The sequence below is a fragment of the Osmerus mordax genome, chromosome 9 (genome assembly GCF_038355195.1).
Source record: "Osmerus mordax isolate fOsmMor3 chromosome 9, fOsmMor3.pri, whole genome shotgun sequence".
NCBI lineage: Eukaryota > Metazoa > Chordata > Actinopteri > Osmeriformes > Osmeridae > Osmerus > Osmerus mordax.
The window spans coordinates 1,854,553-1,880,608 of record NC_090058.1 but is presented as its reverse complement, the minus strand read 5'-3'; the positions used below and the strand labels follow the sequence as shown (position 1 = coordinate 1,880,608).

Here is a 26,056-nt window from a genome sequence, read left to right as displayed (position 1 = left end):
CATCTAACCCCACCTGACCCTTCCATCACTGGCTTCTCATTGGCTGCCACTTAAATGGACTCCAATGACCTGGCTGCTTCAGATGTTCAGGAATGTGACAGGTATTTGAGTTGTGTTTGTGTTCCTCTCACCTGGACTAGGAGAGTAATGGGTCCGCTTTTATCCACCTCCAGTATCTCCCCGTTCTTGGTTCCCACGAGGATATGACCGTGACCCAGGGATATGGCCCGTATGGAAGGGTTATCCTCCAGCAGCAACCCTGCAGAGACAACACCGTCAATAACCTCCACCTCCCATCAACAACCCTGCAGAGACAACACCGTCAATAACCTCCACCTCCCATCAACAACCTCCACCTCCGCCACAGAAAGCAATCTTCATTACAGCCAAATGGGATTGAGCGTTTTAATGGATTTCCATCTAAACGATTTCACTGCCTCTCTCCAGCGGCGCGCCCGCTACGTAATGTGATTGGAGTAGAAGGAAGGAAGGTGACCTTTTACCTTTGGAGCCGGGCGCCAGAACGGCTCTCTTGATGGCGTAGGTCTTCAGGCACCTCTCGAAGGTGTCGTCCCAGAGAGCCACGATGCCGTCCTTTCCCCCGGTCACGAAGCCCTTCTCCAGGGCGTGCATGCTGAACACGGGCCCGTCGTGGGCCTTCACGGTCTTCACCAGGAACATGTCTCTCCAGATGCAGATGTCTCCAGTGCACGTGCCCGAGAACACCGTCTCCTCCGTCCAGCCGTACACCGCACACATCATGGTCTCCGTCTTCCCCATGTTGCCCTTACGACCAATCAGACCCCCACCTGAGGAGGGGAGGGCGTCCAATGAGATGTCACGCGGCCCGCGGCAGGGAACACTGCTCTGTTTATCAGACGGGTCCGGCATGTGTGAGTCACTTACCGGCTTTATGCCAAAACTTCATGTGCTTAACGCCGGCTGTGATGAGCTTGTCTGCCATGTATGGGTTGATTTTAACAACGAAAATCTTATCCTTGCTTCCCCTGTGGAGACAACATGACAGCAGCCTTACATCCAGCCTGATCCAGATTAAAAGGGTTGTACGGATATATGAAGAGGAAGACAACCATGTGGAATCTCCACAGGGTGTCTCACTGCCAGGGTGTCTGTCTGTCAGGGTGTCTCTCTGTCAGGGTGTCTCACTGCCAGGGTGTCTGTCTGTCAGGGTGTCTGTCTGTCAGGGTGTCTGTCTGTCAGGGTGTCTGTCTGTCAGGGTGTCTCACTGCCAGGGTGTCTCACTGCCAGGGTGTCTGTCTGTCAGGGTGTCTGTCTGTCAGGGTGTCTGTCTGTCAGGGTGTCTGTCTGTCAGGGTGTCTCACTGTCAGGGTGTCTCACTGCCAGGGTGTCTGTCTGTCAGGGTGTCTGTCTGTCAGGGTGTCTGTCTGCCAGTGTGTCTCCGTGCCCCTCCAGGGCCCAGCTTTTCTTTTCCTGTCTGAACAATAAGGATCAGTTTTCTGCCCTGGCGATGGAGCAGAGCACACTGACATGTCTAATCACTGCCCTTCATGCTGCTGGAGCACTCTCTAACTCTCTCCTCCCTCCTTCTCTCTCCTCCTCCTCTCTCTCCTCCCTCTCTCTCCTACCTCTCTCTCCTCCTCCTCTCTCTCCTCCTCCTCTCTGCTGTTAAGTGCTTTAACCGCTGAGCAGGTGGACAGACATCTCATCTGTTCTCCAGGGCCTCTCTTAGCTTCAGTCTCGCTGCTCTACAGGACCTCATCCACGCTTACTCCATCTCCTCATAACTCAGCTGTACAATTTCAATTTGCACCTTATATATAAACGTCCATATTCAAACAGCAGGTGCTAAAACTGTCTCCAAAATGAAACGGAAGGGTGAGATTTGTGATTCTCCAGTCTGGTGAACTCAAGTGGCGTTTACGTGTGAGCTCTTAAACCTTTGATTCATCGTCCTACAAGAATGAGTCCTCCACAGGAACTAAGGATATAAGAGATAGCTGCCAACATTGTGCTTGGAGGAAGAAAAAAAAAACACCTCCTACTGTATGAACGTGAACCACATCTGTATTTTTTATGATCGTCTAATGTTTTATTTCGATCCAGAAGCGTGTGACCCTGGTACACCTGTGTCTACTGTCTGGGCCTCTTCAGGTGACATCTGCTGTGGCGGAGGCGGGGTATACCTGACAGGGTCCCAGGGGTCAGTGTGCTCACCTTATGGCAGAGAGCTTCTCTCCCTTCCTCCAGTCCCACAGGACAATGGTGTGGTTGTCATCCAGTCCTACAGAGGCCAGGCGTTTACCATCCGCTAGGAGAAACAAGACGTGTCTGTTCAATACATTTAACATTTAGTCATTTAGCAGACGCTCTTATCCAGAGTGACTTACAGTAAGTACAGGGACATTCTCCCCGAGGCAAGAAGGGGTGAAGTGCCTTGCCCAAGGACACAACATAATTTTTCACGGCCGGGAATCGAACCAACAACCTTCTGATTAATAGCCTGACTCCCTAACTGCTCAGCCATCTGACGCAATACAGCGTTTACAAAGACAGCGTCTCCCTTTCCCCTGCAAGGCAGCCTGCCTGACTGTCTGTCCAAGGCCAATTAGAGGAGGTGAGAGACATTCCCCGCCTTGATGCTGCTAGACAGCCTGAACACCCAGACTTCACAACACCACGTCAGAGACGGAACGTTACCCCTCACCCTCCTCCTCTACGGGCACACAGGCCTGTCTGACAATTTCTATCCCGACCAGCGGGGCTATTTAGGTTATGTTGAGTAGGAGGGGAGATTTGAAGGGGTGTTTTTGTTTTGGCATGTTCAGAGAATCGTCAGGGGAGAGGTGCTGGAAGCAGCAGTGGAGCGTTCGGGGGCGTTCCGGAGCATTCCGGAGGGAGGAGGGGGGGTTACCTGAGAAGTCCAGTGCACACACTCCCAGCTGGTGGGATCCTTTCAACACTGACATGGGCTTCAGAACCTCCGTGTCCCATATGTGAATGGAGGAGTCTCTGCCAACCTGAGAGCACACACACACACACGCACACACACATGCACACTTTATATTGTCTTGTTGCTAGGCTACTGCATGGCTTGTGTACATAATAAACATATTTAATACAACACTTCAGTCTTAGCTAAGGGACATTCCTCCAGGCCAGCCCATCTGTCCTAACTCTGACCTGGGCACTGAGAGCTACTCTATCCCAGCCTCTGAATATTTCATGCAGAGCAGGGGCTGGCTGGCTACCTGGCCGGTAGCGACGTAGTCCTTGAGGGGGTGGATGGCCAAGCACAGGATGTCGTCGTCGTGGCACATGTAGAAGCGCTGGGTGTTCTGCTGCCGGTTGTAGACCACACCCACAGCCGCCACGTGGTACACGATCTCCCCCGTCTGAGTGTAGAACAGGTTGCTACGGCAGTCGTAGCCTCTGTAGCTGCCGGAAGGTAACACGAGAGAGAGAGTTAGTGATAGAGAGAGGGAGAGTTAATGATAGAGAGAGAGGGCTAGAGAGAGAGACAGAGACAGAGAGATGGTGAAAGTAGAGTGAGAGAGAGAGAGAGAGACAGAGGGATAGAGAGAGACAGAGAGATGGTGAAAGTAGAGAGTGAGACAGAGAGAGTGAGAGACAGAGAGAGTTAGAGAGAAAGAGAGATGGTAAAAGTAGAGTGAGAGAGAGACAGAGAGAGTACTGTGTTGGGTGGTGTAATGCCTGCAGCAGGCAGAGGTCCACCCACCCATGGATGAAGTGGAGTTTGACGCCACTTCCTGGCGCCCGCTCCCTCTTCTTCATGGCCAGCGCTCGGTGCTTCTCTCTGCACTGCTCTTTGAGCTGAGGTAGATCTTCTTTGTAAACCTGTGCAGAAATCAACCACATGACACAGATATACATGAAGTATATTTAAATATGATTGTTGTACACAGGCTGCAGCTAGATCACGGGTGATGATCAGGTGACTGACCTGTCTCCTGTACGTGAGCTGCGTCTCCTGTTCGATCTCTGAGTCCATCTCCGGCACGTCCGACTGGTCCGAGTCCGACTCCTCGCTGTTGGAGTCTGCCAGGCTCTCTGCAGGAGAGGAGCGCGTCCACAGTCACCCTCCACCACGACAAAACCACACTGACTCCACATGACGGATCACCACGGAAACACTTTGCAGACAACGTCCTGTTTTCTCTCTAAAGCTGAGGTGTTATGGGATGTTGACTGGTGGTTTACTGTGTGGCAACGCCATTTCAGTTTGTCCAGGCTCTAACAGTCTTACAGGGTGGACTGTATGACCCTTACAGGGACCCTTACAGGGGCCATCAGTCAGACATAATGCTGATGAAGAGAAAGGCGACTGAGCCAAGACAAGACCATCAGTGGGTCTGGCAGGCTCAGCCCTTCTCCCAGGATCCATTAGCTAAATTAAAGGAAGCGGTATTCAGTATGACGTTTAATTTTCCCGATGCAAACTGCAGCTCTGCCTCGGGCCGTCTCTTTCAAAACGACAGCGGTTACAAACAAGGACAAGGTTTCACGTTCGTGCGTAAGCGAACTGTACACCAGTGTGCTGGCTGCAAGCCTGAGTCACTTCATGTTTTCTTCATTATTTATGATGTGATGATAGCTCTCTGCGAAGACCTTTTAGAGGGTTACAGGTAACAGAAGCTAAAAGGGCAGAACCCTGTGACCTTTCAGCGTGAGTGCAGCGTTAAGTCTGCTAAAAATGACAAAAAAATGACTAAATGTACAGTAAGTCAGGGCCTTATTTGGGTGGTGATGTCACACTGTGATGTCACACTGTGATGTCACACTGTGATGTTGGTGCAACCTACCTTGAGGTGCTATGTGGAGCGCTTCTTTCGATTTTCTCTCCGGAACAAACTTCCACTGGAACACAGAGTGGTCAGCTCCACCAATGGTTATCACCCACTGGTAGTCATGTGACCACCTGGCGTTGGTTATATGGGCAGAGTGACCTAAATACTTTTTAAATTTTGCACCTAGGAGGAGAAAGACACGTAATGTCAGCCAAACATACAACATGATAAAGATAATAAATGAAAAAACCCTAACCCTAATCCAAAACTGAAAAGGAAACTCCTTACCTTTTCTTATACACGGGTATCGCAAAAGTTTCACTAATCCGTAGTCGTCCGCCGTCACTAAAACTTGGTTATTGAAGTTTGCATCCACAGAGTTGATGTCGTTGATCTCTGAGTATTTAGGCCAGATCCCGTTAACCTCGGGACCCAACACACACGTCCAGGACGACCACTGCACCATCTTCAGATCCTCACGGTTGGCGATTTCCTTACCGCCTAGGAAAAAAAAAACAAGCTTTTTTTTTTTTTACAAAAAATACACCAAACACGTTCCATTTTGTCCTTAAGCATCCAAACACAAACCCAACTGAGGCTGACTGGAACTCACTTGGCATCCTGTAAAAGAGTCTCCTGCCGCTGCCGTCATTGGTCTGCAGGTACTTGCTGTCGGTGGACCAGTCCATGTGAGTGATGAAGCTGCAGGAGCCGATGCACTCCCCCACCTTCTTGTACCTCTGCACCACCCCGTACACGTCCACTGAGTTGTCGTTGGAGCCCACGGCCAGGTGAGCTCCGTCAGGTGAGTACTTCAGCTCATGGATGGCCTCCTTCCTGTCCTTGATGTGGACCACCTCTGTCATGTCCCTGCAAACGGACAAGCCGTCAGGAGGAAGTGTTACCGTGACTCCAATAGACAGACAGGAAATTAAGCTTAAAAGGCCTCTGTCATAGAGGTTTACATTACATTACATTTTGTCATTTAACAGACGCTCTTATCCAGAGCGACTTACAGTAAGTACAGGGACATTCCCCCGAGGCAAGTAGGGTGAAGTGCCTTGCCCAAGGACACAACGTCATTTTGCACAACAAGGAATTGAACCGGCAACCTTCTGATTAATAGCCTGATTCCCTAACCGCTGACCCCAGGTTAAACGAGCAGGTGAAACGAGCTCTGCCCAGGTGACCTTCGACCCCTGTGCTTACCTGACCCTGAGGACGGTGAAGGAGCCGTCCTTCATGCCCAGAGCCAGGTGGATCCCATCAGTGCTCACGGCAGCGCAGCGGATGGGCTCCTCCATGTTGCAGCGAGCGATCAGCGCGTGGTCGATCAGACTCCATATCCTAAACACATTTTACATTTACATTTAGTCATTTAGCAGACGGTCTTATCCAGAGCGACTTACAGTAAGTACAGGGACATTCCCCCGAGGCAAGTAGGGTGAAGTGTCTTGCCCAAGGACACAACGTCAGTTTGCATGACCGGGAATCGAACTGGCAACCTTCGGATTACTAGCCCGATTCCCTCACCGCTCAGCCACCTGATTCCCCGCACACATCAGCAGATGACGGGAGTGTGCTCAGATGAAAAAGGAGAATACTTCAATCCTGAAGTTAGACGTACTAAATGAGAGCTTAAGACATTTCCGTTTTCTTTGGTATGTTTTTCCTTGACGCAATTCGACTGGTGTACTTAGAGATTTCAAATATTCACATACTTATTGATAACTTTAATAAATCCAAGTATGTCTGTACTAGGGATTCATCATTAATCGATTTTACTATTACCCCCGATTTAAAACGTCTCAGTTTTGTAAACGTTCGTAAACGTTTTTGATCCGATAATATTGATCATGCCCTTGTACTTTGTATGTATATACTATAAGTCCAATCTCTTTCCTCCTGGGTACCCCCGGGCCCCTAACAGAGCCAGTACCAGGTATGAACGGGGTTTAAAGGTCCGGTCCTACCTGACAGAGCGGTCGTCACTGCCGGTCATGGCCAGGGGCTTGGTGGGGTGGACGGCGAGCGCCCACAGCTCGCCCTCGCAGTGACCCTGCATGATGAGGAAAGGCTTGGTGCGATCGTGCACCACCACCTCAAAGATCTCGCTGTCCTGGGTGCCCACCAGGATGTGGTCCCCCCGCCAGCACACACTGCGGACCGACAGCCCTGTCCACACACACACACATACACACAAACAAGCACACATGTGCAAGCACACACACACACACACGCCCAAGCACACATACATACACGCAAGCACACACAAAAAACATACGTTAATACAATACCCAGAAATACCCAGACAAACAGTCATGCCAATAAGGAAAACAAATAAACATTCACACAGACAGAGGGTTTCAGGGTAACATTCACAACCGCTCTACACAACTGGGATCTTTATTAAACACAGAAGGAATCAAATAAGTAAAGCTGTTGTCAAGGAAACAGTGGTCTAGGCTAAAGGTTGCTGTCTCTAGGAGATGGAGGGACGACTTTCCTGTACATTCACAAACTTTGCACCTCATTAAAACTGTATACAGTCCATAGCACATGTACAGCACAGGGCTGGAGCAGGACAGGGCAGCCCACAGGGGTGGAGCAGGACAGGGAAGCCCACAGGGGTGGAGCAGGACAGGGCAGCCCACAGGGATGGAGCAGGACAGTGCAGCCCACAGGGGCGGAGCAGGACAGAGCAGCCCACAGGGGTGGAGCAGGACAGTGCAGCCCACAGGGGCGGAGCAGGACAGAGCAGCCCACAGGGGTGGAGAAGGACAGGGCAGCCCACAGGGGTGGAGAAGGACAGGGCAGCCCACAGGGGCGGAGCAGGACAGGGCAGCCTACAGGGGTGGAGCAGGACAGAGCAGCCCACAGGGGTGGAACAGGACAGAGCAGCCCACAGGGGTGGAGCAGGACAGTGCAGCCCACAGGGGCGGAGCAGGACAGGGCAGCCCACAGGGATGGAGCAGGACAGAGCAGCCCACAGGGGTGGAGCAGGACAGAGCAGCCCACAGGGGTGGAGCAGGACAGGGAGGGATAGGGACATGATGGGGCGGGTACTCCTACATCGCCCCAGGCAACAGTACCCACCTCGGCTATTCTCCCCTCTAGCTACTGGTGAAATCAAAGAGACAGTGACAAGAAAACAAATGAGTGACTACAAATAAGAACAGAATCGAGAAAAAAACTGAATAGAGGCAGGAGAATGGGCTTGTGATTTAAAAGAATAAGACAGTAAAGATCGACAGATCTCGCTGCTTTGACAGCAGTAGTCTGTCTAAGCCTGCGAGTGTGAATGACTGCAGTCGTGGAAATAACCAACACCACCCTGGTGACGTCACCTTTATATCCTTGATCTGTCTCCTTGAGGTCCATGACAGTGATGGGTTTGAAGCTGAGGTCCCAGAGACGCACACAGCCGTCGCGCCCCCCGGTAGCGAAGCCCTCCTCACAGGCGTTCATGCTGAATATCCCTGACTGGAGGAGAGAACAGACTGTCAGGACGACACAGGCCCGAGCGAGTGCTGCCACCAGGGTCCCCGCCTGACCACGCTTCCTCACAGCTACTCGCTTTTCGTTTCAGGAAGATGGGCTAGCACAGAGCTGACGGATCGGCAGGTTTAGTTGGCAGGTTCTGGCAGTGACTCCCTGATTGGTGGAAGGGAGAGGGGGCGTGGGAGCTGGCTAGGAAACAGTTTGACAGCGTCCTACAATTGTGTGTGTGTGTGTGTGTGAGTGTGTGTCGGAGGAGCACTGTCCCCTCCCCTATCCCACCATCCCCCCATCCCAGCATCTCTCCACCCAGCTGTTGAGCCCACAGATATCATTTAATCCTGGGTAGTAAACGCTGATCCTCTGCTCTGGGCCGACTCAAACAGAGCCACAGCCTCCCACTGCCATCAGACCGCTCTCCTCACGTAACCGTCCACAATAACAAGCACAGGCAGGCCAGCCTCCAGCAGGGTAAACAGCAAGAGGTGTAGGTGTGTTAGCTGCACACGGAGGGCGAGATGTGGAGGACCTCGGCACGCTGGACAGAGCTGACCTTTGCGCCGAGGTGGGTGTGGGGCAGCCGGTGTGACTGAGCGAGGGAGGGAGTGAGGGCGTGAAAGCGGGCCTCCGGAGGGCGTGTGGAGGCTGGGAGAAACACTAACACAGGCTGAGGCTCGACGTACCAGAGCTGCTGATCTGAGAGCAGCCTGCTTAGCATTCTGACTGACTTCCAGCCCACACTAGGAGACAGGGGGGGGGGGGGCAGAGACACAGGAACAGCAGGTATTACTAGGAAGAGGAGCAGATAAGCAACAGGGGGAACAGGACGATTACCTACCCCGTGTGCTCCCTGGACCGTACGCAGCAGATTGATGCCCTTCCACACGTAGATGTCTCCGTTCAAGGCACCAGAGTACGTGACCTCGTCCTTGGCACAGGCGAGGCAGAGGATTGTCTGGAGGTCTCCCGTTTTGCCAAAGACACCTCGTTTGGGGGTCAGAGCGTTGCCACACAAGCTCCAGAACTGGAGACAGAGAGAAGAACAGGACAGAAGCCGACATTAGCACTGACTCATTTTCCAGACCCCTCAGAAAAGTTGTTTATCGATGAATGAATTCAGCTTATGTAGCGAGGGAGGCTTCTATAAAAATGGCTTCTATAAAAATGTGTCTGCCTCTGTGTCTGCCTCTGTGTCTGCCTCTGTGACTGCCTCTGTGACTGCCTCTGTGTTTGCCTCTGTGACTGCCTCTGTGACTGCCTCTGTGACTGCCTCTGTGTTTGCCTCTGTGACTGCCTCTGTGACTGCCTCGGTGTCTGCCTCTGTGACTGCCTCTGTGTCTGCCTCTGGTCTGCCTATGTGTCTGCCTCTGTGACTGCCTCTGTGACTGCCTCTGGGTCTGCCTCTGTGACTGCCTCTGGGTCTGCCTCTGGGTCTGCCTCTGGGTCTGCCTCTGGGTCTGCCTCTGTGTCTGGAGGTGAGGCTGAGAGAGGGACGACGGCGTGAGAGCGATGACACACACACACACCCACACACACACACAGACAGACACACACACACTCAGAGAGGCAGGAGAGCCAAAGCAGCTGAAAAATGGCAGCCGTTTCCATATCCTGCCAGAAGAGAACACATCTCGCAGACCCCCCCCCCCAGCTCCAACGCATCCGCTCATTTCAAACCTGCCACAGTCAGAAGAGGGAAAGGAACATTTAATTTCCCTAACAAATGAACTTGCATCCTGCTTTTGGCGCATGGCCATGATAGACGTGCTGCTCAGACGCAGGTGGAAGGGGCGTTGCCCTTCATCAGATCGTAAGAAAGATGTGCATCTCTGGGGAAGCTAGACAGGACTGGTAGACCATCTCCGATCTAAACGCAGCCAGCTGGATGCTCCTCACTACCTGGCGTACGGGTGGACGGGGGGGTCCAGGGTGATGACAGGAGGGATCCATGATCCGGCAGACCTCCACAACCCTGCAGGAGCCTGTGGTGTATCAGAGCAACATGGTGTGTGTGTGTGGTGTATTTGTGTGTGTGTGTGTACGTCTGTGTGTGTATTTCTGTGTGTGTTTGTGTCTCTGTGTGTGTGTTTGTGTGTGTTTATGTCTGTGTGTGTGTGTGCTTCGGGTTGGGCGGAGGGCTCGTCAGGGGTTTTGTGTCCCAGCCTGCAGAAGAGGCGGCGGGGAGCAGAGAGACTGCGGAGGCCCTCCCTGCTCCAGCCTGATAAGGCAGGGAGCCCACGACTCCAGATAATCCTCCCTGCTGAATTACTGAGACGAGGCAGGACGCTGGAGGGCTTTGTGATGAGGCCAGAGGAGGGAGAGAGGGAGAGAGAGAGAGAGAGAGAGAGAGAGAGATAGAGAGAGAGAGAGAGAGAGAGAGAGAGAGAGAGAGAGAGAGAGAGGGAGAGAGAGAGAGAGAGGGAGAGAGATAGAGAGAGGGAGAGAGGGAGAGACACATAGAGAGACAGAGAGAGGGGGGAGTGAGAGAGAGACACAGAAAGAGAGAGAGCCAGAGAGAGGGAGAGGGGGGAGGGAGAGAGAGAGACACAGAGAGAGAGAGACAGAGAGAAGGGGAGGGAGAGAGAGACACAGAGAGAGAGAGAGAGAGAGAGAGAGAGAGAGAGAGAGAGAGAGAGAGAGAGAGAGAGAGAGAGAGAGCGAGAGCAAGAGCAAGAGCGAGAGAGAGGGAGGGATGGAGGGAGAGAGTATAGGCTCCAGAGGCTTGGTTTTGTTTGCCTGGAGAGAAACTAAAAGTTGAAGGCAGCCCTCCATTCTGCCCAGGTCAGAATCAGCAGCCTGTCACTCACTCACGCAAGCACACGACTCAAAGCTCTGGTCCCCCCCCCCCTCCCCCACCCCGCCCGCCCGCCAACCCCCTCCTTCCCCCTCCTCACAACCCCACCCCCACCACACGCGAAAAACCTTTTAATGTAATCAATGTGGAGAGGCTGTAATTCACCAGCCGAGAGCCTGGCCCCTCCCTCTCCCTCCGGGCTCCCTCCCCACAACCTCGGCGGACCCCAGTGTCATCACCCCGCCTGGCAGGGCGTCGCACACGGCCTGACTGACAGGCTGACAGGCTGGTCCTGGCAAGGAGAGGCAGGGTGAGTCAGAGGAGGGGCTGCCTGGGTGCCGGGGGTCAGGGGGATTCTGAGAGAACATATCCCCATCCAGCCCACCTCATCTCTCTCTGATTGACCCTGGCAGTCCACAGTGACATAGGAAACTCATCCGTCACACAGAGTGAATCCAGCAAGCACAATGTGTGTTTGTGTGTGTATGTGAGTTAGTGTATGAGTGTGTGTATGAGTGTGTGGGTGTGTGTGTGTGTGTATGCACCTTCCTGCCAAAGCAAATTCCTTGTCTGTGCAAACTTTCATGGCGAATAAATCCCATTCTGATTCTGATTCTGATGGGTGTGTGTGTATGGGTGTGTGTGTGTGTGCGTGTGCACACAAAGGATTCTCGATGTTAGAGTAATGGCTAACACACACTTAGCAGCTTCAAAGGTAAAAACAAAGTCATGAACAAATGAACCACTTCCTGTTGGCTAAACGATTAGCTGTCCAGCTAGCCAGCCCTTCTGTGGTGGGGATTGGGGGGGGGGGAGGGGGGCGGGGCCTGTGGGGGAGTCGGGGCCTGTGGGGGAGTCGAGGCCTGTGGGGGAGTCGGGGCCTGTGGGGGAGTCGGGGCCTGTGGGGGAGGCGGGGCCTGTGGGGGAGTCGGGGCCTGTGGGGGGGGCGGGGCCTGTGGGGAGGCGGGGCCTGTGGGGGAGTCGGGGCCTGTGGGGGAGGCGGGCCTGTGGGGGGGGCGGGGCCTGTGGGGAGGCGGGGCCTGTGGGGGAGTCGGGGGCCTGTGGGGGAGGCGGGGCCTGTGGGGGGAGGCGGGGCCTGTGGGGGGAGGCGGGGCCTGTGGGGGGGGGGGGGGGGCCTGTGGGGGGAGGCGGGGCCTGTGGGGGGGCGGGGCCTGTGGGGGAGGCGAGGCCCGGGGCAGGGAGCAGAGGTATTCTCAGGGAGTCTGTGTTGTACCCTGCCTGACTGCGAGTGAGAGGATTACTGGGGCTAAATCTCCTGGATGCACTGAGTGCTATAATCACTCAGCGCACAGAGGCCTGAGGAGCAGATGTCACATGGTCCGCAGGGTAAAGGCTCTGGAATTATGTGGGCCGATTGCTGGATTGCCTTGGCATCGGGAGAGAGAGGAAGAGAGTGAGAAATCAGAAAGGGGGGGGGGGGGGGGGGGGGGGGCACGAGAGGAGAGGGGGACTGGTGGGGGGTGAGGATGGCTTCTCTGAGTGGAGGGCTCTTAGGGGAGTCTGGGTATTATTGGGAAAAAGGGGGTTAGGAGGAGGAGGGGAGGAGGGGGAGGAGGGGGAGGAGGGGAGGAGGAGGAGTGAGGGGAGGAGGGGAGGAGGGGAGGAGGGGGAGGACAAGCAGGATTGTGAAGAGGGAGTTAGCAGAGATATTCTTCTCTTGGGAAATACAGTCTTGAACATCACTATTCCATACCCACCTCAACCACGAGAGAGAGACAGAAAGAGACAGAGACAGAGAGAGAGACAGAAAGAGACAGAGACAGAGAGAGAGAGAGACAGAGAGAGACAGAAAGAGACAGAGAGACAGAGACAGAGAGAGACAGAGACAGAGAGAGACAGAGAGAGACACAGAGAGAGACAGAGAGACAGACACACACACAGAGAGAGTCATAGAGAGACAGAGAGAGGGAGAGACACACACACACACAGAGAGAGTCATAGAGAGACAGAGAGACAGACACACACACAGAGAGAGTCATAGAGAGACAGAGAGAGGGAGAGACACACACACACACACAGAGAGTCATAGAGAGAGAGAGAGAGAGAGAGAGAGAGAGAGAGAGAGAGAGAGAGAGAGAGAGAGAGAGTCAGACAGGGGTAAGGAGAGACAGAAAGAGTAGACAATCACACTCAGTGAAATAGAGAAATGTTGTGACAAGTCGACACTCGAGACACAACCTCATTTTTAGAAACAGAATCTCCTTTCAAAACACACCCAGAGATTACTGAACGCCTCAGAGAAAGGTTAAGCACTGTCTGGAGATGGTTTCATGAAAAACCTTCTTCTATGAAAAAGGACAAATTAAATAGCCTCAGAAAAAGGACTGAATCCAGCTACAGTTTATGGCGAGTACTGAAAAACTGACTGTGAGAAAATATACAATATTTGAATACAGACACTGCTGAATTATCCTACAAAAAGAAGACAATTCTCCTTCTATACAGTCCACGTTAATATAGATTAACTTGAAAAGAGAGATTTCTATGTGTCACTGCCTGTCCTACTTAGGGTAGGGTTTAACATCCACGAACCCCAGAACATTAGCATTTCTCCTCTTTGATATGGTCTTGCCGATAATGCAAGAAAAACAGACAGGACTACAGAACCGTTGCATTTCCTCTTGGAACATTCTGAAATAATATGCAAATGAGCCACAATAGCAAACCCCTCCAAGAGCCTTCTGTTCTTTAACAAGCCCTGAATCTCAATTTTCACTTTGTGCTGTTGAAAGTAAAGTCAGCACGTGTAGCGTGTGTGTGTAGTGTGTATGTGTGTAGCGTGTGTGTGTGTGTGCTGCATCGTGATGAGTCGTACCTTGATATGTTTGACACCACAGCTGACAAGCTTGCTGGGCTGATACAAATCCCACGATATGTCAAATATCTGTTGGAGTAAGAGCACAGCAGGTTCACTCCACAGTCAGGGATCAGAGAGATGCAACATCAAGTACAAACACAACGCAACAAACACCATGCAAATTCAATCTCGCTCACATTTAATTCAATCTGAAACTATATGGCTTATTCGTTTTCAATGGTTAACTGAATGAGCATTTGTGTCTGTGAGAGCAGACCGAATGTTTTTGTGTTACTGTCAATATTGTGTGGCTGTATAAAGTAATAAAGAAAATCTGGAGCCATTTCATCTTTTTTCTTTATCCATTTCATTATCTTAGTGTTCCCTCAGAGTCTGTCTGGGATGTTAAATATCCATCAGGCCTAACTGGTTTATGTTCGATCTCCTGGGCTCCAAGCTTCATCCTGCATCCATTTAGAGGTAATTGAGCTGATCAAGGGAGGATGAGTGAGGAGGAGGAGATGATGGAGGAGGAGATCGTGAAGGAGGAGATGGTGGAGGAGGAGGATGTGGAGGAGGTGGAGGAGGAGGAGGAGATGGTGGAGGAGGAGGAGGAGATGATGGAGGAGGAGATCGTGAAGGAGGAGATGGTGGAGGAGGAGGAGATGGTGGAGGAGGAGATCGTGAAGGAGGAGATGGTGGAGGAGGAGGAGGAGGAGATGGTGGAGGAGGAGGAGGAGGTGGAGGAGGAGGAGGAGATTGTGGAGGAGGAGGTGGAGGAGGAGGAGGATGAGGAGGAGGAGGATGAGACGTACCCGGTCGGTGTGGCCAGGGGCAGCAGCCAGGACTCTTCCTCTCCTCCAGTCCCACACACATATAGTGTTCTTCGAGTCGAGGCCCACTGAGACCAGACACTGCAGAGGAAAAGGCACAGAGGCAGGAGAATCACAACACAGCACCAGGACACACCTCTCTCTGTCCTGCCTTTCAACAGTAGGGAGTCAGGTGGCTGAGCGGTTAGGGAATCGGGCTAGTAATCTGAAGGTTGCCAGTTCGATTCCCGGCCGTGCGAAATGACGTTGTGTCCTTGGGCAAGGCACTTCACCCTACTTGCCTCGGGGGGAATGTCCCTGTACTTACTGTAAGTCGCTCTGGATAAGTGTGTCTGCTAAATGACTAAATGTAAATGTAAACAGACACGACAAAGGGATCTCTCTATTCATGCCACGGCTGTCAAGTCCGTCAAGATGAGTCTGTTTGTGGTGCGTGGTAGAGAGAGCCGCTCTGCTCCCAAGCCCCTGACTCTGGATGTTACACTAGTGGTGGGGATGGAAGGATCTCCTACAACCAAGTGTGTAGGCAGCAGTAGCAGGAGAGGAGCGCTTATGGAAATCCATATCCACCCTGCACCTTGCTCAGTACGAGGGTGGGTGTTCTCTTTGATCCGCTGCTGAATCAGTGTTTAGGCATTCAGAGGAGCAGGGGGAAGGGTTAGGGACCACTTCCACCGTTGTGGAGGAGTCTGTATTTTAACGAGGGGTAAAGATCTACCACTTCATGTTGAAACATGGACAAAGTGTGGATTTGAACCCATCCTCCAGCACAGAGCAAGACTGATGGGATAATCTGGATTTTAAAAAGTCTAGATGAGAAATGAGAAACCACATTGGATTAGAGAACAAGGAGCTGTTTTATGATCCGTACGACAGACTACTGCTGGGTCGTACTGCTTAGGTATTCAATACGTATAAAACTCGACGTAGGAAACACAAGTGTAGTCCTGATAGTGTTACCATGGTAAACGGACTGAGGGATTCCTACTGACATGCCTCCCCTGAACCGTGCCTCGGCCTGGACTGCGGGGAGCGGAGAGGCTGAGTTAGAGGCAGAGTCAGGAGACCGGCAGAGGCACTGAGGCAGTGGACGATCCTGCAGCCTCAGAGCCCGTCTGTCACTTCCTGTCTCCATCTTCCGCTCTCCAGCGGACCAGCAAGAAGCACAGGCTTCCCCTGTCTGTCTCTGGGAGCAGAGGAGGTAGAACTCTGCTCCCATGGGCCCTGTCTGTCTCCCATGGCCCCTGTCTGTCTCTGGGAGCAGAGGAAGTAGAACTCTGCTCCCATGGGCCCTGTCTGTCTCTGGGAGCAGAGGAAGTAGAACTCTGCTCCCATGGGCCCTGTCTGTCTCTGGGAGCAGAGGAAGTAGAACTCTGCTCCCACGCCCCTGCGGGACACCGAGGAGGACTTGATCTATTAAATATTGATTTGGGGAAATATGAATACACCCCACGACAGCACACTGTGCGGGGTGAACATAAACCTGTGCGCCCGCTGACAGTCTGCGATCGAGCCGATGGTTCAGAGGAAAGGGTCTACATCATGTTTTCACTTTAATGGCGCTGGAGGTGAAGAACGAGCCTGTCTCCTGGGAGCTTGTGTATCCACAGTCACAGACCAGTGTCCCGTGTTCACCCTCCACGCCAACGTGTCAGCGCCTGTCTACCTCCTCCAGCCTCCAGCCTGTCAAGGTTCAGTCGCAGCCTGAGCCAGTGGATGAGATTCCACCTGACTCTTAAAGGGAAAGCTTTGAAGCGTGCCTGCTACTGGTCTCCCTGTCTGTGCAGCCGTCCTGCTAATGCTACAGGAGTCTTCAGGGAGGTGTCACCCAGCCGGCCGGGGGGGTCAGTGGAGCAGAGTGGAGCTCAGGAGCGGGTCAGTCCACGGGGAAGGAACCTCACCCCGCGGTCCTGCTCACCAGCTGCTGCTGTGGCTGCTGGGTGACTAACCCAAATCTCTCTGTACTCTCTATTACACTGTGTTACTGTGTCTATATACTGTTTACACGTATGTATATATATTTATATTAATATTTAATATTTAGTCATTTAGCAGACGCTCTTATCCAGAGCGACTTACAGTAAGTACAGGGACATTCCCCCGAGGCAAGTAGGGTGAAGTGCCTTGCCCAAGGACACAACGTCAGTTGGCATGACCGGGAATCGAACTGGCAACCTTCGGATTACTAGCCCGATTCCCTCACCGCTCAGCCACCTGACTCCCTATATTTATATTTATATTTATATATATATATATATGTATTAATTATATTCTTTGAATTAAAACCACAAAGAAACTCCTAATGCTGCATAATCAAACAAATGGCGGCCCGTAGCAGAAGCACAAGAGTGCCAAACTACACAGGGTTTTATGGACGGTGTGTGTAAGTGTGTGTGTGTGTGTAAGGATTGTGGGAGTTGTGGGAGTGCCTGGTCAGCGCCCCGAGGGGGCTGGGGGAACCACGTACCTGTCCCTCCAGTGCCCCGAGGGGGCTGGGGGGACCACGTACCTGTCCCTCCAGGTTGAAGGCCCCGAGGGGGCTGTGGGGACCACGTACCTGTCCCTCCAGGTCGAAGGCCAAGCAGGCGATGCCGTGTGAGTGGACGTCCTTCAGGATGGACACAGTCTGGACGGTGTAGGAGTCCCACACACAGATGTAAGGCTCCTTCCCCACCTGGCCTGTCGCTACCAGCACGCGCTCCGGGTGGAGAGCTAGACTGTAGGGAGGGGGGGAGGGCCGGGGGGGGAGACAGGAAGGATGGGAGAGAAATGGTCAGTTAAATCCCAGCTGTATCCACTAGTCTAAAACAATCATTCAGTAGATCTATGGCTGATTAACCCCCTCGACAGCTGTGTGTGTGTGTGTGTGTGTGTGTGTGTGTCCTTGTGTGCACGCATGCGTGTGCGTGTTTGGCATGTGAACAGAGAAAGCATAAGAGGGCTCGGGTTTTCTCAGACAGCAGACACCATCAGGCTGAGATGATGCCATCCTGACACTACGCCAGGCGGGGGCAGAGGCAGGCAGAATCCCAGCTGCAGCTGGACTCCCTGAGGGGGGACCTGGGCCAGCTCCTGCCCTTGCTCCCCCTCCCGCTCCCCCTCCTGCTCCCCCTCCTGCCCTCGCTCCCCCTCCTTCCCTCGCTCCCCCTCCTTCCCTCGCTCTCCCTCCTGCTCCCCCTCCTGCCCTCGCTCACCCCCTGCTCCCCCTCCTGCCCTAGCTCCCCCTCCTGCTCCCCCTCCTGCCCTCGCTCCCCCCCTGCTCCCCCTCCTGCTCCCCCTCCTGCTCCCCCTCCTGCCCTCGCGCCCCCTCCTGCCCCCGCTCCCCCCCTGCTCCCCCATGCGCCCTCACAGAGCACAGCAGGTCTCCCTCTGACCTTCCGCTGGTTTCACCTGTCCTAATTCAGTCAGGACTGCTGGATCTGTCCGTTGACCAACTCTCGCTTCTCCCTCTCCGCCTCAACCTGGTTCCCTCTCTTTTGGGAAAGGTGGAGCTCTGCATCAACAGTCTGCGGTCTGGTTCGTACATCCACCGGCAGCTACACTGATTCACTGGGCAATTCTTCCCCTTGCCTTGTCCTGTTATCTATTGCATACAGCCACTGAGCTCACTCATTGTAATACTGCCGCCTGTTTTGCCAACTGCACTCCCAGATTTCTGATGGTAGCGTGCAGAGTTACTGAGAGCAGACGAGGGAGGCAGGCGGGCGGGTAGGGCAGCATGCTTCCTCAAATTAACTCAAAGCCAGTGTGGCGGCTCTCCCTCTCTCTCCCGCTCCTCTCTTCTCCTCCCTCCTTCCCTCTCTCTCCCGCTCCTCTCTTCTCCTCCCTCCTTCCCCTCTCTCCCGCTCCTCTCTTCTCCTCCCTCCTTCCCCTCTCTCCCGCTCCTCTCTTCTCCTCCCTCCTTCCCCTCTATCCCGCTCCTCTCTTCTCCTCCCTCCTTCCCCTCTCTCCCGCTCCTCTCTTCTCCTCCCTCCTTCCCCTCTCTCCCGCTCCTCTCTTCTCCTCCCTCCTTCCCCTCTCTCCCGCTCCTCTCTTCTCCTCCCTCCTTCCCCTCTCTCCCGCTCCTCTCTTCTCCTCCCTCCTTCCCCTCTCTCCCGCTCCTCTCTTCTCCTCCCTCCTTCCCCTCTCTCCCGCTCCTCTCTTCTCCTCCCTCCTTCCCCTCTCTCCCGCTCCTCTCTTCTCCTCCCTCCTTACCCTCTCTCCCGCTCCTCTCTTCTCCTCCCTCCTTACCCTCTTCTCCTCCCTCCTTCCCCTCTCTCTCCTGCTCTCTCCTCCTCCCTCCTTCCCCTCTCTCTCCTGCTCTCTCCTCCTCCCTCCTTCCCCTCTCTCTTCTCCTCCCTCCTTCCCCTCTCTCTCCTGCTCTCTCCTCCTCCCTCCTTCCCCTCTCTCTTCTCCTCCCTCCTTCCCCTCTCTCTCCTCCTCCCTCCTTCCCCTCTCTCTTCTCCTCCCTCCTTCCCCTCTCTCTTCTCCTCCCTCCTTCCCCTCTCTCTCCTCCTCCCTCCTTCCCCTCTCTCTTCTCCTCCCTCCTTCCCCTCTCTCTCGTGCTCCTCTCTCCTGTTTTCGAAAGGGACTGACTTCTATGTTCCATGTTCAGGCATGAGGAACAAGGGGCTTCCAGAACACCACTAGAATCACACAGGATATACACTTGACACCTCTCCTCTCTTCCCCACCCCCCATGCAGCTGAACCCACTCCAAACTGGCACAAGTTCTCATCTCATCTTATATGAATTACATAATCATAGCAAAGCTGCTAAAAATAGCAATCAGAGAAAGAGGCAGTGATTGGTGCTCTGAGAGACACCAAGTGGCCTGCCAGGGCCAGGTGCTGTACAGGTACAGACAAGAGAAGATGAAAATGGTATTATGCTTGTCAGACCGGTCTGCTCAGCTCAGTAAGCCACACTGAATCAAATCCTCACTGAATCAAATCCTCACTGAATCAAATCCTCACAGCATCCTCAAAACCATCAACTCAAGCAGGGACAAAAAAAAAAACAGCCCTGTCCAGGGCCAGGCAGCGCCCCTCCTCCACCAGCCCAGTCAGCCAACGCCAAGCTGGGACTCACCACAGCCACCACATGTCAGCCCGGACAGGGCCCACGGCCTACACAGCTGCCCCGCTCATACTTGGTGGAATCACTTCCATTGCTCAAACCCTTCCTACGACCGGATGACTTCAACCACAAACCCTAAAACTAACCCTAACGTCTCTCCGATTCCAGCCTCTGCTGAACACACTGTTTAACGGAGGCGCTGTGGTGGAGGGGAGAGAGGGGTGTGTCTCTCTGTGTCTCTCGGCCTGCAGGCTGGGCCTCTGTCAGTGCTGCAGCTCTCTGGACTGCGCTACAACAGAACAGCCGCTTCAATTACATTCCTATCAGCTAATGAGTTTGGGAAATCCCTCCACTAATGGCCAGGCCTGTGGAGCAGCTATGCAGTGCTCTGGTTTGATCTATGGTGCGTTGATGTGAGGGTTTACACCCTGCCAAGAACTCCCTGTATGGCCAGGCACACTGGGCCGGCTAACAGGACGAGCCATCAAGTGAAATTGATTGGATTCGCTGAAATGTGTGACCTGATGCATGCTGAGAGGAAGAACTGGTGGTGGAGGAGAGGCTTGGGCTGTTGTGACACTGCAGGGCCCGGGTGGTGAGGGAGTCAAAGGCAATTCAGTGCATCAGAAGTGTCAGATAGAAAAGGTTGACACGAAATGGCACAAGGGGTAGAAATGAGGACATTCTCCCCCGCACACATACACACCAACACACACACAAAACATGGCTGATTGTCAGGTTTGGTCCACACACACACACACAGAGTATTCACCTTGCCTGCTCTTGCCAGGGATTATAAGTAAGAAGAGGATTAGCACATTTCAAAAAGTCAGGGTTTCCATGATCTTCTGTAGATTCTAGAAAGAAAATCGAAATTCTGGACGCCAAAAATAGAACAATGTCCAGCACCTGTCTGTGCCAATGCCGGGCAGTAACAAGAGATATTAATAAAACAGCACCAGAACAGTGTCCATACTGAAGGACCACTAGCCCATGCGTCAACAGAATGGATTACTGTGACAGAGCCAGGAGGTGTGATTGAGCTGCCTGTCAATAGCTATCTTACACAGATGATAATATCCTCATAATTTGAGTCAATAGCAGTGAATAGTCTCTTTATACATCTCTCAACTAACAATGGGTCTAGCAGTTCAAATACAAGACACATAATACCAGCAATCTGACAGAGCTTTCTGTCGAAGGGCTTAGATGTTCCGTGATAGGACAGGTGTCGTGGCCATGTCTGTTTTAACAAACATCTAGTTTCGATGAGCATCTCACCAAGGTCTACAGCTGGTTGTTGAAAATGCTGAGGCATTCTATTAGCTTAATAAACCGTGTTTCGGAGGAGCCTAATTAGAGTAGACACGTGCTCTTTAGAGAGCACAGCAGCACTTCACCCCGAGTCAGACTGCTTCCCTCAGCCTCAGAAAGGCCTTCAGGAGACTCGCTCCAGGGAGGACGTTCCTAGCAGAGCGCCAGGGGGGACCAGGAGACGCCCTGCCTCCAGTCCTGCCTCCTGCCCTGCCTCTAGCCCTGCCTCCAGCCCTGCCTCCAGCCCTGCCCTGCCTCCTGCCCTGCCTCCAGCCCTGCCTCCAGCCCTGCCTCCAGCCCTGACATGCTACAGACTGCAGACGCTGGATAGACGACGTATTTGCTTGAGGTGTTTCTCACACCTCACTGTGCGACTTCCTGTTTTCATCGGTAGTCATGATGGTTATGTTCTGGTCAGGGAGTGATCTGATTGGTCGGTCGATATAAAAAAAAACTATACCAGAAACAACAGTACCACACTGTTACTCTGAGTATCATCAGACAGCGTATGAGCACGTGGCGTTTCAGTGTCGAAGAGAGGCGAGTATGAAAGAGGAGGGTGTTTAGTAGCTCCACTGCAGTAGCAGGCTGTGCTACTATGCATAGTATTCTAGGCTACTAGGATATAGGCTGTGGCCCCATATGGGGGTTGACACTAGAGCTTTGTGGAAGCCCTGGACAGGATAAGCAGCTTTAGGATAATGAATGAACGGCTGTAGTAGAGTACGTATAGGGATTCTCCACAGACAGCGGTCAGCCGGCAGGCAGAGAGGACGCACAGCTAAGGATGTAAGGCAGAACCAGCCAGAGCTAAAGGCTTTTCCCCCGATGATTCGTGTCACCTTAGCAGGCTCAATGCATGGGTGAATCTTAGAAGATCATATTGCTCGAAGCATGCTACTGTACCCTGCGGTGTGCGTCAGCACATGTCAGAGCATATGTTAGGAGTACTCTATATGTTGGCCAATGTACGCTATAGGGGACAGTATGTGTGTAGGCCTATTTTTATATAATACTGATCAAATAGAAACATGGGACTTCCTAACAAAGGTCTAGAGTTAAGTTTAACTGCTGGATGTTAATCTTATAAGTAGTCATGGGGGGGGGGGAATCTGTCGTTGTATTATAAACATAATTCTAACATCACATCACTAGCAGAGCCTGGATATTGTAACATGTAAATGCAGCCCTACAATACAGCACTCCTCTATAGACACTGTTAGAATAAACAACACTATGAATCAGATCAGATTAGGGATTACATTGGAAAAGAGTGCATTCAAGTGCACATAGCTTAGAGAAGCCATGTAGAAATGAGATTCAAGGTGAAGAGAAAAAGGCAGCTCTGGAATGAGGCAGACAAGCAGGACCAGTCAGTATGAAGACTGAACTGAGACACAAAGAGAGAGATAGGGAGAAAATTACTGGTGCGCTCGCCTCTCTAATAAGGAAAAAAGGAGAAATGTATCATTCTTAATGCCGACTAAAGACACGCAATTTGAAAAGATGTCTGTTAAAGTCCCAATCACTACTTAAAAGCACAGATTCAAGATGAGATGTAGTCAACAAAATCCAGGAAAACTAGCAGTATTATTAGAATTGGTGGTATGATGTGTGACACACTGGTCAATAGAGCGGCCATTGTTCTCCTCATCAACCTCCACTTCCTGCTCATCCTCCACTTCCTGCTCATCCTCCACTTCCTGCTCATCCTCCACTTCCTGCTCATCTTCCACTCTCTCCCCTCCCATCCATCTCCTCTCTCCCCTCTTCCTCCTCCTCCCTCCCTCCCTCCCTCCCTCCCTCCCTCCCTCCCTCCCTCCCTCCCTCCCTCCCTCCCTCCCTCCCTCCCTCCCTCCCTCCCTCCCTCCCTCCCTCCCTCCCTCCTCCTCTTCCTTATTTAAAAAACAACAGAGGATGCTGCAGGGCACACCACACAACATACCAGACACACCACACCACACCAGGAAGTAATGACGATTCAGGTAATGAACACAAACGCTGAAGCTCAAACATCAAACAAAAACGAACGAGGTACATGAATCAAAGCATGGACGGAGAACATCCAGAGACAGAAAACGCGTCTCTATTGGTCACTGTCTGTGAGTAGGAAGGAGAGAGACATGGACACCTCCCTGCAGGCCACTGCACCTCATCCACACAAATGAGTTCACCACTGGAGTGGCCCGACAGGGAGACCTGAACAGGCTCATCCCTGCTTCTCCTCACCTGACACAACAACCAGTCTCCTGGACGCTTCACGGTCTAGCTTCGTCTCCACTCGGTCCGGAAACCTCCATTTGTCCGTGTCTAGACTTCCCACATCTCAAGTCAACACAGTATTAACAAGCAGGCGAGGTATTGGCAGGCTATTGCAAGTGTTTCTTTTTTATACAGCCAAGTTGGCCACAGAATGTGCCTTTAGACTGCAACAGGAGACTGCAAGCCAACAACTCTGGATCAGGGCTCAGGTCTAAGTTGTCAGACTGAACTGCTCCAGGATGGAGCCTGATTCTGCAGCTCGACCAGCTGAGGTGAGGGCTCTCCAGGAGGACACACTGCCTATCTGCCTCTTCTCTGGTTCCCCCAGGACGTAGCTAGGCCTTGAAGTACACTTGTGCTTGAATAATGAGTAAAACACTGTCTGATCCAGTTTGTATCTAGACAAATTAAAAAAACTACTAGTCATTGCTTTTATACTGTTTTCATTTCAGAAAAACGAAAATAATGAAAATGTAACATCTGTATTTATTTTATGTTCGAAATAGCTAAATTAGTATAAATTAATATGGTTTTGCTCTGTAGACCTAATTATGAATAGTTATCCAACTACATAGTAATTGTACCGATGCACTTAACACATAAGAGGTGATGCACGGTTAGTCTCTCAGTTCTGTTGACCAATTAATAATGAAACAGCAGAGCAGCTGACTAACGGCACGGTGACAGTTTATAATCCCAGTTATCTCCAGGCCAACCCACACGTCAACACGAGCGATGGGCACCGTCATTTTACATCATTAAGAGTACAGCCGGTCTCTGCATTGTATCCCCTTGAAATAATGAAATAAAGCCGTTGTAAAAATGCCGAATGACAACCAAGAACCGTTGCTCTGGAGGTTAACTAACCTCCGTTGGGTTATAACTATCAGCGGGTCTGCCTGATACTATTTCACCTGTGTCTCTTTTTGGGGAGATTTGACATGTTTAATGTTCACATTCATGCTTTTGCAGCTTTCCTGGTTCACTGAGCAGTCAACATTAGTTTGAAAGATGGCAATGAGAGCAGACAGGAGGTTAGGCTATATTTCCCTTTTGACAGATGGAGGGATGAGAAGAGAGGAAATGAAGAGAATAGAAGCCTGTTTCCTGGCTGTTGTGATGAGGCTGTGAACGTTGACGGCAAATAATGACTGACTTTGTCAAACGGCATGTGTTACGTAACTTGCAGTCGGCTATCTGTGTTTGGGAATATATAATAACTTTAGGTAGGCTATAACTAGGAACTAGGCACTACGGGTAAGAAAACTCTCCCATCATGGGTAGCTGTCCAGGTGCTGAAATTCGCAAGCGTGCTGTCAACACACATTATACTACTTTGGAAAATGTTGCCTTTTTAGTGGATTTACCTGATTATGTCATCGTTGTGACCCAAGTAAAATTTTTGCTTGTGTTCTCTTGTGTTATACACAACTCCCACGCCGGCGACAAAGTAGACTATTTCCTTAGCCGCGGTATAGTACAGGTTGTTGCGGCACTGATGTCCCCGGTATCCGTACACCCACTCAAGTCGTAGGTGACAATTCGGAGCGGTTCTGTCAGCCATTTCTGTACTTCTTTGTCTCTGTCGAGATAATTTTTAAATATATTTTCATTCAGCAAAAAATATTTCATTCAAGCCCCTTGTCCTTGGTAATAGTTCCGTTGGAAATGCATCTTGTCCAGAGGAAGCGTTTATATAGGGCATCCGAGTACCATGTGCATGGCAGTTTCGTTGTATTTGTATATTAAATATCTTCCTTTTCTTTAAAGTCGTTGCCTACGTCGAGCTTCTCATAATGAAAAGCGAATATCTACTTCTACTTTAGTCAGGTCCTTTAGCCCTGCTCGAGACAGGTCGAAGCTCTTGTCAAATCCTACAAAGATGGAGTTCTCGACTTATTTACCAAGCACCGCCCTACATGTTATGGACAGGCGGCCTGTCCAATCACATCTCCGGATATTCATGTAAATTCTGAAGGGATGCTGATGGACCAATGGCATTTATGATTATAATGTTCGTAAATCCTCCTCTAAAGAACCAGCGCGAGCCAATGGTGTGTAGTTTAGACAAGACGCTTTTGGCAGCTGTCAATCAATGATGTACGTCTTGATAATCAAAATGGTATAAAATTGTGTTTAACCAACATAGCATATTTTTGTTTGGTCATTAACATAGTAACCCCAACATGACTTTAATTTTACTTACTTAAAATTACTATGTTCATCTATAAATACTGTGGCTACTGCTTTTCTCTGGATAACAGTCATGTATTCACAACTGTGTTTTTACCCAAAGGTATGGTAGGCCTAATTTCACGTCAAACTTCTGATAAAACTTGAGAGCCTTGTTTATCTAACTCACACACAGTAAACGTAGCTAGCTCTAGTCAGTTCTAGTTGATTTGGTCGCAACAGTTCCTTTCAATTTAGTCTACTAACCATGAAAATATATTGTCTTTCTCCAAATGTTTGGATGTTTGATATAAGTTTAAACAATAGGTTTGGAGGTTATACGGATAAAAAAAAGAAGGATTTTCCAGCTGCAATGGACGCATGCACACCTCAAAATTTTTGCCCAGAAATTGTAGTTAAATAAACAAAAAATAAATTGGACAGGTTTGCAGAGATCTTAGGACATAATGCTCACAGCGGATTGGACCTCCCCCCTCCACCGTTGCTCGGTGACAGAAGG

The 26,056-nt window shown here is 51.6% G+C and overlaps 1 protein-coding gene across 5 annotated transcripts in view; it reads right to left on the bottom strand.

The window, feature by feature from the left end:
• The window catches only part of eml5 (EMAP like 5), a 41,767-nt gene extending 16,839 nt beyond the window's left edge, over nucleotides 1–24,928 (bottom strand). For all 5 annotated transcript variants that reach the window (XM_067242844.1, XM_067242843.1, XM_067242846.1 and 2 more), the window contains exons 1-19: nucleotides 24,732–24,928; nucleotides 17,288–17,447; nucleotides 14,713–14,811; nucleotides 13,916–13,984; nucleotides 9,124–9,309; nucleotides 8,135–8,270; nucleotides 6,761–6,962; nucleotides 5,997–6,134; nucleotides 5,401–5,657; nucleotides 5,076–5,288; nucleotides 4,803–4,970; nucleotides 3,944–4,050; nucleotides 3,719–3,837; nucleotides 3,231–3,417; nucleotides 2,894–2,999; nucleotides 2,197–2,290; nucleotides 907–1,007; nucleotides 504–809; nucleotides 132–259 (exon numbers count right to left, since the gene is read on the bottom strand). In XM_067242844.1, coding sequence (XP_067098945.1) covers nucleotides 132–259; nucleotides 504–809; nucleotides 907–1,007; nucleotides 2,197–2,290; nucleotides 2,894–2,999; nucleotides 3,231–3,417; nucleotides 3,719–3,837; nucleotides 3,944–4,050; nucleotides 4,803–4,970; nucleotides 5,076–5,288; nucleotides 5,401–5,657; nucleotides 5,997–6,134; nucleotides 6,761–6,962; nucleotides 8,135–8,270; nucleotides 9,124–9,309; nucleotides 13,916–13,984; nucleotides 14,713–14,811; nucleotides 17,288–17,447; nucleotides 24,732–24,928 — 2,973 coding nt within the window. The remainder of the gene's footprint in view (nucleotides 1–131; nucleotides 260–503; nucleotides 810–906; nucleotides 1,008–2,196; nucleotides 2,291–2,893; nucleotides 3,000–3,230; nucleotides 3,418–3,718; nucleotides 3,838–3,943; nucleotides 4,051–4,802; nucleotides 4,971–5,075; nucleotides 5,289–5,400; nucleotides 5,658–5,996; nucleotides 6,135–6,760; nucleotides 6,963–8,134; nucleotides 8,271–9,123; nucleotides 9,310–13,915; nucleotides 13,985–14,712; nucleotides 14,812–17,287; nucleotides 17,448–24,731) is intronic.
• Between the last annotated feature and the right edge of the window lie 1,128 nt (nucleotides 24,929–26,056).